The sequence below is a fragment of the Lipotes vexillifer genome, unplaced genomic scaffold (assembly GCF_000442215.2).
Source record: "Lipotes vexillifer unplaced genomic scaffold, Lipotes_vexillifer_v1.1 scaffold1081, whole genome shotgun sequence".
Taxonomy (NCBI): domain Eukaryota; kingdom Metazoa; phylum Chordata; class Mammalia; order Artiodactyla; family Lipotidae; genus Lipotes; species Lipotes vexillifer.
The window spans coordinates 1,996,741-2,011,236 of NW_006779039.1; the positions used below are offsets into that span (position 1 = coordinate 1,996,741).

The 14,496-nt window shown below is 38.1% G+C and overlaps 1 protein-coding gene across 1 annotated transcript in view; it reads right to left on the reverse strand.

Moving 5' to 3' along the window:
- GABRA3 (gamma-aminobutyric acid type A receptor subunit alpha3) overlaps window positions 1-14,489 on the reverse strand; it is a 156,189-nt gene extending 141,700 nt beyond the window's left edge. Inside the window, exon 1 of the mRNA XM_007452130.1 lies at window positions 14,305-14,489. Within this exon, the coding sequence (XP_007452192.1) occupies window positions 14,305-14,483 (179 nt within the window). The 5' untranslated portion in view covers window positions 14,484-14,489. The remainder of the gene's footprint in view (window positions 1-14,304) is intronic.
- Window positions 14,490-14,496: the final 7 nt, after the last annotated feature.

Below are 14,496 nucleotides of genomic sequence, written 5' to 3' on the forward strand. Positions count from 1 at the left end.
TAAACTAAAAATACAGCTACCATATTATTGATCCTACAATCCCACTCCTGGGCATATATCTGGAGAAAACCATACTTTGAAAAGATACATGCACCTCACTGTTCACTTTAGCACTATTTACAGTAGGCAAACATGGAAGCAACCTAAGTTTTTCATCAACAGATGAATGTATAAAGAAGGTGTGAGATATATATATATATATATATATATATATATATATATATATACACACACACACATACATATATATAACATACATGCATATACACATACATACACACACAATGGAATATTTATCAGCCATGAAAAGAATGAAATAATGCTACTTGCAGCAATATGGATGGACCAAGAGATTATACTAAGTGAAGTAAGTCAGACAGAGAAAGACAAATATCATATGATATCACTTATATGTGGAATCTAAAAATATGATACAAATGAACTTATTTACAAAACAGAAGCAGACTCACAGACATAGAAAACAAACTTATGGTTACCAAAGGGGAAGGGGGGAGGGATAAATTAGGAGTTGGGATTAAAATATACCTACTACTCTATATAAAATAGATAACCAACAAGGACCTACTGTATAGCATAGGGAACTATATTCAATATCTTGTAATGACCTATAATGGAAGATATTATAAAAAAGAATATATATATATAACTCAGTTATACATATATGAGTTACTGAGCTGTATACCTGAAACTAACACATTATAAATCAACCATATTTCAATAAAAAAATTTTTAATAAAAAAAATGTTAATTTTGAAGAAGCATAAAAAAATAAAATACATTTTGTCTGACAGGAAAAAAAAGAAAATAGTTACAGCTATAATATTATGTTGATAGACACATAACATAAAAAGATGAAAAGTGAGGCATCAATATAAACTGTGGGGGGCAAGTAAATGTGTAAAACTTTCTTATGCAATTGAAGTTGTTATAAGCTTAAAATAGAAGATTATAAGATACATTATGAAAGCCTCATGGTAACCACAGAGCAAAAATTAGATACACAAACAATATAGAGAAAAGCATCAAAGCAACCCACTAAAACAATCATCAACTAACAAAGAAAGACAGCAAGAGAGGAGGAAGGAAACTAAGGAACTTCAAAACAATCAGAAATCATTATCAAAATTTAGTGATAGTAAGTCTTTATCCAATCATGTCTTTAAGTATAAATGTTTTAAATTCTTCAATTAAAAGACACAAAGAAGCTAAATGGATAAAAACAACAACAACAACAAATACCAAGGCCCATCTACATGCTGCCTATAAGAGGCTCACTTAAGCATTAAGCACACTCACAGACTGAAAGTGAAGGGATGAAGGTATTTCAAGCAAATGGAAATCAAAAGAGAGCAGGGGTAGCTATATTTATATCAGACAAAAGAGACTTTAAGTAAAAAACTGTAACAGGATACAAGAAGGTCATTATATAATGATAAAAGGGTCAATTCATCACAAGGATATAACAATTGTAAACTCATGCACACTCAATATTGTAGCACGTAAATACATTAAACAGTTATCAATGGATCTGAAGGGAAAAATAGACAGCAATGAAATAACAGTAGGGGACTTCAATACCTCACTTTCAATAATTGATCCATCGTTCAAATAGAAAATCAATAAGGAAATAAGGGATCTGAATGATACCTTGGACCAAATAAACCAAACAGACATTTACAGAACATTCCATCCAACAGCAGCAGAATACACATTTTCTCTAGCACACACAGAACACTCTCCAGGATGGTTCATGTAATATATCACAAAACATGTCTTAGCAAATTTAAGAAGACTGAAATCATAAAAACTATGTTTTCCAACCACAGAAATATGAAACTAGAAATCAATAATAGGAGGAATGCTGGAAAATTGAAAATATGTGGAATTGAACAACATGCTCCCGAACAACAAAGGGTTAAAGAAGAAATCAACACGGAAATCAAGAAATATTTTGAAACAAACGAAAATGGAAGGACAACATATCAAAACATGTGGGATGCTGCAAAAGCAGTTGCCAGAGGGACGTAGCAATAAATGCCTACATTAAAAAACAAGAAAGATCTCAAATAAGCTAGAAATAGAAGAACAAACTAAGCTGAAAGTTAACAGAAGAAAGGAATTATCAAAGATCAGAGCACAGAGCTTCCGGGAAGATGGCGGAAGAGTAAGACGTGGAGATCACCTTCCTCCCCACAGATACAGCAGAAATACATCTACACGTGGAGCAACTCCTACAGAACACCTACTGAAAGCTGGCAGAAGACCTCAGACTTCCCAAAAGGCAAGAAACCCCCCACGTACCTGGGCAGGGCAAAAGAATAAACAGAGACAAAAGGATAGGGATGGGACCTGCACCTCTGGGAGGGAGCCCGTGAAGGAGGAAAGGTTTCCACACACTAGGAAGCCCCTTCGCAGGCGGAGACAGCAGTTGGCGGAGGGGGAAAGCTGCGAAGCCGCAGAGGAGAGCACAGCAACAGGGGTGGGTGCGGACGGCAAAGCGGGGAGAGATTCCTGCACAGAGGATCAGGGCCGACCAGCACTCACCAGCCCGAGAGGCTTGTCTGCTCACCTGCTGGGCCAGGCGGGGCTGGGAGCTGAGGCTAGGGCTTCAGTCGGAGTGCCGGGAGAGGAATGGGGTTGGCCGTGTGAACACAGCCTGCAGGGGGTTAGTGCGCCACGGCTAGCCGGGAGGGAGTCCGGGGAAATGTCTGGGCCTGCTGAAGAGGCAAGACACTTTTTCTTCCCTTTTTGTTTCCTGGTGCACGAGGAGAGGGGATTCAGAGCGCTGCTTAAAGGAGATCCAGAGACGGGCTCGAGCCGCGGCTAAAAGCGCGAACCTCAAACATGGGCAGGAGACGCTAAGGCTGCTGCTGCTGCCACCAAGAAGCCTGTGTGGGAGCACAGGTCACTGTCCACACCCACCTTCCGGGAGCCTGTGCAGCGCGCCACTGTCAGGGTCCCAGGATCCAGGGACAACTTCCCCGGGAGAACGCACGGCACGCCTCAGGCTGGTGCAATGTCACGCTGGCCTCCGCCACCGCAGGCTCACCCCGCACTCCGTGCCCTGCCCTCGCCCTGGCCTGAGTGAGCCAGAGCCCCCGAATCAGCGGCTCCTTTAACCCCGTCCTGTTTGAGCGAAGAACAGTCGCCCTCCGGCGACCTACACACAGAGGCAGGGCCACATCCAAAACTGAGCCCCTGGGAGCTGTGAGAACAAAGAAGAGAAAGGGAAATCTCTCCCAGCAGCCTCAGAAACAGTGGATTAAATCTCCACAATCAACTTGATGTGCCCTGCATCTGTGGAATACATGAATAGACAACGAATCATCCCAAATTGAGGAGGTGGACTTTGAGAGCAGGATTTATGATTTTTTTCCCCTTTTCCTCTTTTTGTGAGTGTGTATGTGTATGCTTCTGTGTGAGATTTTGTCTGTATAGCTTTGCTTCCACCATTTGTCCTAGGGTTTCCACCATTTGTCCTAGGGTTCTATACGTCCATTTTTTAAAATTTTTTTATTTCTTTTCTTTTTTTTCTTAATAATTATTTTTTTATTTTAATAACTTTATTATATTTTATCTTATTTTATTTTACTTTATCTTCTTTCTTTCTTTTTTTCCTTCCTTCCCTCCTTCCTTCCTTCCTTCCTCCCTCCCTCCCTTCCTCCTTTCTTTCTTTCTTTCTTTCTTCCGTTCTACTTCTACTGATTCTTTCTTTCTATTTTTCTCCCTTTTATTCTGAGCTGTGAGGATGAAAGGCTCTTGGTGATGCAGCCAGGAGTTAGTGCTGTGCCTCTGAGGTGGGAGAGCCAACTTCAGGTCCACAAGAGACGTCCCAGCTCCACATAATATCAAACGGTGAACATTTCCAGAGATCTCCATGTCAACACCAGCACCCAGCTTCACTCAACGACCAGCAAGCTACAGTGCTGGACATCCTATGCCAGAAAACTAGCAAGACAGGAACACAACCCCACCCATTAGCAGAGAGGCTGTCTAAAATCATAATAAGTCCACAGACACCCCAAAACACACCACCAAACGTGGACCTGCCCACCAGAAAGACAAGATCCAGCTTCATCCACCAGAACACAGGCACTAGTCCCCTCCACCAGGAAGCCTACACAACCCACTGAACCAAACTTAGCCACTGGGGACAGACACCAAAAACAAGGGGGACTACAAACCTGCAGCCTGCAAAAAAGGAGACCCCAAAAACAGTAAGATAAGCAAAATGAGAAGACAGAAAAACACACAGCAGATGAAGGAGCAAGATTAAAACCCACCAGGCCTAACAAATGAAGAGGAAATTGGCAGTCTACCTGAAAAAGAATTAAGAATAATGATAGTAAAGATTATCCAAAATCTTGGAAATAGAATAGAAAAAATGCAAGAAACATTTAACAAGGACCTAGAAGAACTAAAGATGAAACAAACAATGATGAACAACACAATAAATGAAATGAAAAATACTCTAGATGGGATCAATACCAGAATAACTGAGGCAGAAGAACGGATAAGTGACCTGGAAGATAAAATAGTGGAAATAACTACTGCAGAGCAGAATAAAGAAAAAAGAATGAAAAGAACTGAGGACAGTCTCAGAGACCTCTGGGACAACATTAAACACACCAACATTCGAATTATAGGGGTTCCAGAAGAAGAAGAGAAAAAGAAAGGGACTGAGAAAATATTTGAAGAGATTATAGTTGAAAACTTCCCTAATATGGGAAAGGAAATAGTTAATCAAGTCCAGGAAGCACAGAGAGTCCCATACAGGATAAATTCAAGGAGAAATACGCCAAGACACATATTAATCAAACTGTCAAAAACTAAATACAAAGAAAGCATATTAAAAGCAGCAAGGGAAAAACAACAAATAACACACAAGGGAATCCCCATAAGGTTAACAGCTGATCTCTCAGCAGAAACTCTACAAGCCAGAAGGGAGTGGCAGGACATACTGAAAGTGATGAAGGAGAAAAACCTGCAACCAAGATTACTCTACCCAGCAAGGATCTCATTCAGATTTGATGGAGAAATTAAAACCTTTACAGACAAGCAAAAGCTGAGAGAGTTCAGCACCACCAAACCAGCTTTACAACAAATGCTAAAGGAACTTCTCTAGACAAAAACACAAGAGAAGGAAAAGTCCCTACAATAAGAACCCAAAACAATTTAGAAAATGGGAATAGGAACATACATATCGATAATTACCTTAAATGTAAATGGACTAAATGCTCCCACCAAAACACACAGATTAGCTTAAGGGATACAAAAACAAGACCCATATATTTGCTGTCTTCAAGAGACCAACTTCAGACCTAGAGACACATACAGACTGAAAGTAAGGGAATGGAAAAAGATATTTCATGCAAATGGAAACCAAAAGAAAGCTGGAGTAGCAATTCTCATATCAGACAAAATAGACTTTCAAAAAAAAAACAAAAAACAAAGATCAGAGCAGAAATAAATGAAATAGAGACCAGAAAAACAATAGAAAAGATCAATGAAACTAAGTGCTGGCTCTTTGAAAAGATAAACAAAATTGGCAAGCCTTTAGCCATATTAACTAAGAAAACAAGAAAGAAGACACAAATAAATAAAACTAGAAATGAAAGAGGAGACATTACAACTGATAGCACAGAAATATAAAAAATTATGACAGACTACAATTATATACCAACAAACTGGATAACCGAGAAGAAATGGATAAATTCCTAGAAACATATGACCTACCAAAAAATGAATCATGAATAAATAGAAAATCTAAAGAAACCCTTAACAATTAAGGAGATTGAATCAGTAATCAGAAAACTCCCAAACACAGAAAAGCCAAGGATCAGATGGTTTCACCAGTGAATTCTACCAAACATTTAAAGAAGAATTAACACCAATCCTTCTCAAACTGTTGCAAACATCTGAAGAGGGGGGAACACTCCCAAATTCATTTTATGCAATAACATCATACTCAGTGGTAATAAGTTAAAACTCTTTCCTGTAAGATCAATACAGAGATGCCCATTCTTACCATTTGTATTCAACATAATAATAAAAGTTCTAGCCAGAGCAATTAGGCAAGAAAAAGAAATAAAAACACCCATATCAGAAAGGAGAAGTAAAATCATTTCTGTTTGCAGATGATATAATCTTACATGTAGAAAACCCTGAAGACTCCACTAAAAAACTGTTAGAACAAATAAATGAATTCAGTAAAGTTTTAGGATACAAAATCAAGACACAGAAATCAGTTACATTTCTATACACTAACAATGAATTATCTGAAAGAGTAGTTAAGAAAGCAATCCCATTTACAATAGCATTGAAAATAATGAAATATTGAGGAATAAATTTAACCAAGGAGGTGAAAAACCTGTACACTGTAAACTATAAGACACTGATTGAAAGAGATTAAAGAAGACACAAATAAATAAAAAGATATCTCAGGTTCCTGGATTTGAAGATTAATACTGTAAATATGTCCATACTACCCATAATGATCTACAGATTCAATGTAATCCCAGTCAAAATTTCAAAGACATTCCTATTCACAGAAATAGGAAAAACTATTCTACAATTTGTTTCAGAGCACAAAAGACCCTGAAGAGCCAAAGCAATCTTGAGAAAGAAGGGCAAAGCTGGAGGTATAAAAATACCTGATTTCAAGCTATATTACAAAGCTATAGTAATCAAAACAATATGTTACTGGCATAAAAATAGGCACATAGATCAGTGGAACAAAATAAAGAGCCCAGACATAAAACCTCACAAATATACTCAACTAATTTTTGATGATGGAGCCAAGAACACACATTGGGGAAAGGACAGTCTCTTCAATAAAAGATATTGGGAAAACTGGATATCCACTTGAAAAAGAATAAAACTGAACCCCTACCTTACACCACTCACATAAAATTAACTTGAAATGGATCAAAGATTTAAATGTAATACCTGAAACTGTAAATCTCCTTGAAGAAAACATATGGGAAAAGAGCCTTGACATTGGTCTTGGCAATAGTTTCTTGGATAAGTCACCAATAGCACAGGCAACAAAAATTAAAATAAACAAGCTGGCCTACATTAAACTAAAAAGCTTGTGAACAGCTAAGGAAACAAGCAATAAATGGAAAAGAAAACATACAGAATGGGAGGAAATACTCCCAAACCATATATCTGATTAGGAATTGATATTCATAATATATAAAGAACCCATACAACTCAATAGCAAAAGGGAAAATAATCCAATTAAAAAATGGGCAAAGGACCTGTGTAGGTATTTTTCCAAAGAAGACATACAAATGGCCATCAGGTGTGTGAAAATGTGTTCAACATCACTAATCATCAGGGAAATGCAAATCAAAACCACAATGAGACATCAACCTGCCTGCTAGGATGGCTTTTTATCCAAAAGACAAGAGGTAACAAATGTTGGCAAGGATGTGGAGAAATAGGAACCCTTGTGCACTTTTTGTGGGAATGTAAATTGGTAGAGCTATTATGGAAAACAGTATGGTTATTACTCAAAAAGTAAATATTATACTACCATATTATCCAGAAATTCCACTTCTCGGTATATATCTGGAGGAATTAAAATCAGTGTTGCACAGGGATATCTGCATCCCCATGTTCACTGCAGCATTATTCACAATAGCAAAGGTACAGAAACAACCTAAGTGTCCACCAATGGAAAAGAAAATGTGAGATATACACATACACACACAAACACACACACATATACAAGAGAATATGGCATGTGTATGAGAAAGAAGTCAATCCTGCCATTTGTGACAACATGGATGGACCTTGAAGGCATTGTGCTAAGTGAGATAAGTTAGAGAAGGACAAATACTGTATGGTATCACTTATATGTGGAATCTAAAACAACTGAACTTGTGCAAATGATAGTAGAATGGTAGTTACCAGAGGTTAGGGTTGGTGAGGAAATGGGGAGATGTTGTTTAAAGGTACAAACTTACAAGTAGTAGATAAACAAGTTCTGGAGCTCTAATATACAACATAGTGATTATAGTAAACAATACTATATTATAAACTTCAAGGTTACTAAGAGACTAAATCTTAACTGTTCTCAACACAAAAGAAATGATAAATATGTGACATCATAAAGGCATTAGCTAACTCTACTATAATCATATTGCAATATATAAATGTATCAAACCAAAACATTTTTCACCTTAAACTTATACAATGTTATATGTCAATTATACCTCAATTTAAAAAAGTATTTTTAAAAATTCCTTTTCAGATCATGTATCTGCAATGTTCACAGACCTTTCATAAGTCTTCGTGCTTACCAAATAAAATCCAACTCCTTGGACTGATATTCATGGCTTTCTGTGAATCTGCAATCTATTCCCAATATACTTTTACAGGTGTAAATTCCACTACTTCTCTTTCTGACCAGAAATCATAGCCATATCAGATTATTCACCATTTCCCAATACTCCCCATGTTTTCATTTTCCGAGTCCAGTCATTCCAATAAGTGGAAAGGTCTAGCTAAAAATTCAGCACTAGGGATACCAGTTATATACTGGGAAGGGAATGAGAAACACCTGGAATTCAATAACATACATTCTAATGTTTTAACAGAAGCCACTTAAAGAAAAAAGAATAAACTGATTTTTGACTAGAATATGTTCAATCTATCTCAAAAAGACAACTGTCTTTTTCTTAAATGGCTTCTATAGACTGGTTATGAAACTAAAGAAGTATTAGCTTAAGACACACCCATTCGCTATGTGGTCCACCTGTTCACACTATTTGCTAAATTAAAGTAAAATAAAAACCAAGTCCTTCATACCTTCTTAGTAACTAAAAGCCACTGCTTCACAGAAACACATGAGAAGATCTGACTACTGCATCTTGTGAATGATTAAATAACAAGGTACTAACCTTAGAGATATGATTTCATATGTGAACATCAGCAGGTGTACCCTAACTTAAAATGGATTGTATTCCAAAGTTTGCAAAGAATTAAAGGCACATTCTTCCTTTGAAACAATGCCATAAAGGGTAGCTACTTTTCCAGGCAAGGCTACACAAGTCTTTATTTCTCATAATTTATCTGAATGATTGTAATTGCCAATGCACGAGCACTATTTCAGCAACATTTCTCATTAAGTGGACTTTCATAGGCCAGCCTGAGAACCATTTATAACACTGCCTATGTGGAGAAAAGAATTATGACACAAAAGAAGGGAAACTACAGTACTAGGCATATTCTCTTCCCCACTATTATTTACTCTCTACCCCACAACCATGGCCATGACCAAAGCAAAGGGCTGGTCATGGCCTCAAGTCTCTCAATCAATCCTAGTGACTAGTATCCTTACAATGGAGAGTCCTGACAGTCATCACCTTAACCAAGAGATCACATTTAGCATCAGTAATACTGAGACGACCCTGCCTCCTTACATGATACAATAGGAAGTCACAGTGTCATCTACCAAATATTCTTGATCCTGCCTTCAAATGTCCAGGTCTGCCCTGTGTTACAAATTCTACACTTCTACTTCAAAATGGAAAATGATATTTCTTATTCCTCTAGGTCCTATAATAAAATTACACTTGCCCCATTTTAGCACAGGCTAGGCAGTCATGTGGCTGAGATATTAAGTATTCAGAGATCGAGGGATTACTATACATAAGTAGATGTTCATGTACACAAAATAAATGGACATGTGCCTAATTCACACTTAAAAGTGACCAAACACATGAAAAGCAATACACTGTAGCAATTAATAGCATGTACTCTGGAGCCAGACTGTCTGGGTTTCAGTCCTGGCTCTGCCACTTTTTTTTTTTTTTTTTTTTTTTTTTGCAGTACGCGGGCCTCTCACTGTTGTGGCCTCTCCCGTTGCGGAGCACAGGCTCTGGATGCGCAGGCTCAGCGGCCATGGCTCAAGGGCCCAGCCGCTCCGCGGCATGTGGGATCCTCCCGGACTGGGGCACAAACCCGTGTCCCCTGCATCGGCAGGCGGACTCTCCACCACTGTGCCACCAGGGAAGCCCTCTGCCACTTTTTAACTGTGTGAGCTTTGGCAAGTTACTTGACCTCTCCGTGTCTCCATATTTTATCTGTGAAACAGGAATAATAGCAGCACCTAGGTAGCAGGTCTGTTATAAGGATTATATGGATTAACCTATGTAAAGCACTTAGAATAGTGCTTGGTACATAGTAAGAGTTATTTAAACATAAGTTTTAAAGTAACAGGATAGGATATGAAAATTATAAATAAGAATAAAGTATTGAACTAAGTTTCAAAAAAAATCTAATTAGAGAACAAAGGAGAGCGTTCAGTTTTAAGCAATGTCTGGAAAATCATATCATGTCAGGAGAATAGTTGAAAGTAATAAGAGTTATCCTGTAGACAAGAAAGCATGGAGTAGCTCTGAGACCTGTTATGTGGAAAAGGTAGCAAGTGCCACAGGGGCCTAAAACTGGTAGGCATTAGAGGAAGGTGGACTTCTGCTCAATATAGGAAGCACTTTCCAATCCCTAGAGCTATATGCCCATGGTAATAATGCAGTTTACTACTGGAGGGATTCAAACTGGTAGGTCAATCATAAAGCATAATGCAAGAGGGATCCTTGATCAGGGTAGGAGCTTAGGACTTACAGCTTCTCAGGTCCCACATCTGATTCTTAAATTTTAAGATTTGGTGATTGAATGGTAAAAGTATTAATGTATTGATTCCATAATAGAGATTATATACACATGGAAGAGATTAGACTTTGCATACTTATAATTCAAGTCAAAATTAGCTTGAGACATTCCCACTCAACATGTGCCACGCCTGTCCACATTATTCACTGAGTTAAAGTAAAATAAAAACCAAGTCCTTCATGTTTCTCTTAGTAACTTAGTATTTACATGTGTGGCCACAGGTGCCAGTTTATTCTGAGATTAAGAGAACTGAGAAAATATATTTCACAATGAAAGCAGACACTTACAAGGACCTATGGAACATGGCACCAAGTCAGACTATGAATGTGACAAAGAGACAATGAATTGACAATTCAACCATTTCCTCTTAAATTCACAGTATCTGCTCTCACCACTGCCAGCACTATGTAATCTTGTTGCAGAAAAAATGGTGATATGGTGTCATGTAAATGTACAGCCTTGTGCCCAGTGTCTTTCATTTCCCCTTCCAGATATATTATACACTCTTCACCCTGTTCTCTTTCTTATAACAGTAAACTATATGAACTATATCAGCAGGGCTGCCACAGCCTCTGGCTTCAGAAGACAGAGGGAAAAAGAAGGGAAAGTCTGGGTATGTAATCTCTTGGCTCTCTCCCTGTGAAATCTCCTCCACTAAAGATCTCTTCACCTCTTAAGTAAACTTGTTTTACATGACATACCTACTGCTGGCCTTAGGTTCTTGCTGTATCTGTTGGGGGTGTATCTACACCCAGACCATACCTTTACTGTTAGGTCCTTTGCAAATGTACCCTCCTCAAATAGCGTTATTTGAAATGTCCCATCTGTATTCTTTGGGATCCTGTCTGATACACATCTCAGGTTTCAACAAATCTCAGTCAGACCTGGACAGAATATCCATTTGGCATTTACTTGCTACTGAGGTTGACCCATCATGAAATTGCTTATATTCAACCATTTTGACCCAGAGAAATGACATTTTCATAACACTCCAACCTAACACTGTTCACACATATAGTTCTCATTTGTTAATGGTCAAACGAGGAAGCAGGAGTATAAGAAATTCCTTTATTACATGAAGCTGAAATTGTTCCCTGTAGCTTTTCTTTAAAAATATGGGACTTGGAATCAGAGACTGGTGTTCTAGACCTAGCTCTACTATTAATTTTCTGTAAAGTCTTAGAAAAGTAAATTTCCTTTTCTGGAACTCAATTTCTTTATGTACAAAATGAGGAATCAGACTAGATGCTCTCTATGCATTTTCCCATGTCTGCTATTCTAAAATTTCAGAATCCCATATTCCCAACTATACTGTAAGTTCTTTGAAAACAAGGACTGTGTCCCCAAAGTATTGTTCAAAGATTCCTTACATCAGAATCATGTGGGGCACTTGATAAAAATGCAAATTTTAGGCACTACCCCCAGAGCTACTAAATCAAATTCTCCACATGTGGAGCCTGCTTCCTTGCTTACACATACCAAACATTGAGAACCATTGTATTTAGAACATGATTAGAACATGTTAGAACAAAGTACTGGTCAATAAACCAGTACTCCTCAACAGTCTCTGCTTTTTAAAGCAGGATGTTTTGGGCTTCTCTTTAATATAATTATTAAAAGGCTTGATTATCTGATTTTCTAAGCACCAACAGGACATAAACAAACTGATGTAAACAGGAGAGGTGACAACTGACACTGAGGATGGAGACACAAAAATAGCAGATATAGGATAAACACAATGAATGCTCTTTATGATGATCAGAGAGTCACCAAGAAGTGGGACTATTCTGTTCAGAATCCTTGTTTAGGATTATTAGATAGCATGCAATACATTTTTAGAGAACTTTAATTCTCAGAGTTAAAATTAAAAAGCCTGGGCTTCCCTGGTGGCACAGTGGTTGAGAGTCCGCCTGCCAATGCAGGGGACACGGGTTCGTGCCCTGGTCCGGGAAGATCCCACATGCTATGGAGCGGCTGGGCCCGTGAGCCATGGCCACTGAGCCTGCGCGTCCGGAGCCTGTGCTCCACAACGGGAGAGGCCGCAACAGTGAGAGGCCCACGTACCACAAAAAAAAAAAATTAAAAAATTAAAAAGCCTTTAACATTTGAAGAGGTAAGATTCATTTATTTAGAACTTCCATCTTATTTAGAACATCTATCATGCCCAATGAAATCACATACATGAGAAGTTAATAAGACAGAATTAGTCTTTTTTTTTTCCACACTGGGATAAAGAACAAAAAGGGCCTCATAGGCCACGTTTCTAAGGACATATCAGTCCAGTTGTGTAGCCCTCAGCCCCAGAGATTATTGTTGAAAATGCTGTTAGAAGATGGAAAGACTCAGAGTACATTAAGATAATCAACTCTGCAAAAATATTTAGGAACAAGTCCTAATGCTTCCAAGTATATGGGACAATAGACAAATGTAAAATGACAACAAACACTACCAAAGAATAAATATGTAGAGGCTAAGGGGGTGATTTCTAGTAATGATATTCTCTGAATGAGGTTGACTTTTAAAGTCAAAAGAAGTTCAAAACAGCTGAAGAACATAGAGTTTCATGACAGGAGGAGTAAGAAATAAGGGTGACAAATGGGTGGAGGCTGGGTCATACTGGGTCTTATAAAATCATATTAAGGAGTTGGGACTTTAGGGATAATAGAAAGTCATTAAGTAACTCTAAATAGGACAGATATAATGCAACATGCATTGTAGAAGAAACACTGGCTACATACTTTAGGAAGTAAAACCAATTAGAGACTCTTGCAGTAGTCCAAGTGGAAGACAACATCGGATTAAACTAGGGTGGTAGCAGGAAAGTTGGAAAAAAGTAGATGAATCCAAGGGATGTGGGAGGAAGAAATGACAGATCTTAGGGATTGATTGAATCTGTAAAGTGAAGGGTAGAAAGCATAGCCATAAAAGCATGAAGAAACCAAATATAGAATTTACTGTTACTACTACGTCAAGATTTCTTTTACTATGCCAGTAAAACCATCCCCCAGCTACTTCAGGGTATTACCATCAGCTGAAGGGAACCATCTCACTGTAAAATGCCTGGGAGGACAATGACTGACTGAGATGAAGCTACAAAAGCCATTCATGCTCCCTATCTCCCCATGGGGTCAAATGGAAGCTACACTTCAAGTGAAATCACACCTTGGTTTTACTTTTGCTCCTTCCCTATCTCACTTCCCTTACTTCTTACAAGTTTCCCTCCTTAACAAATGAATCTACATATGCAACAGAAACAGACTCACAGAGATAGAAAACAAACTCATGGTTAGCAAAGGGGAAAGGGAGGGGGAGGGATAAATTAGGAGTATGGAATTAACAGATACACACTACTATATATAAAACAGATAAGCAACAAGGATTTACTGTATATCACAGGGAACAATATTCAATATCTTGTAACAACCAATAATGGAAAATAATCTGAAAAAAGAATATTTATATAACTGAATCAGTCTGCTCTACACCTGAAATTAACACAATATTGTAACTCAACTATTCTTCCATTAAAAAAAAAAAGCTCTGGTCAAAGGCAATAATTTATCACAGTCTTCCTTTGTTCTAGGAGTTAAGGGTACTTACCCGCCAATATCGTGCTTCACAAAGTCCCCAGGTTCTTGTCGCCTTGATTCCCCTTGGCCAGTTGTTCCAGGGAGAATATTAATCAGGAAGAGAACCCCAAGGCTAGTCATGTAGAAATGACTTATTTGTGTGATTATCATCTTCTTAGGCACCAACTTGGAGAGACCTGTGAGTTCCATGTTCAGGGAAAGA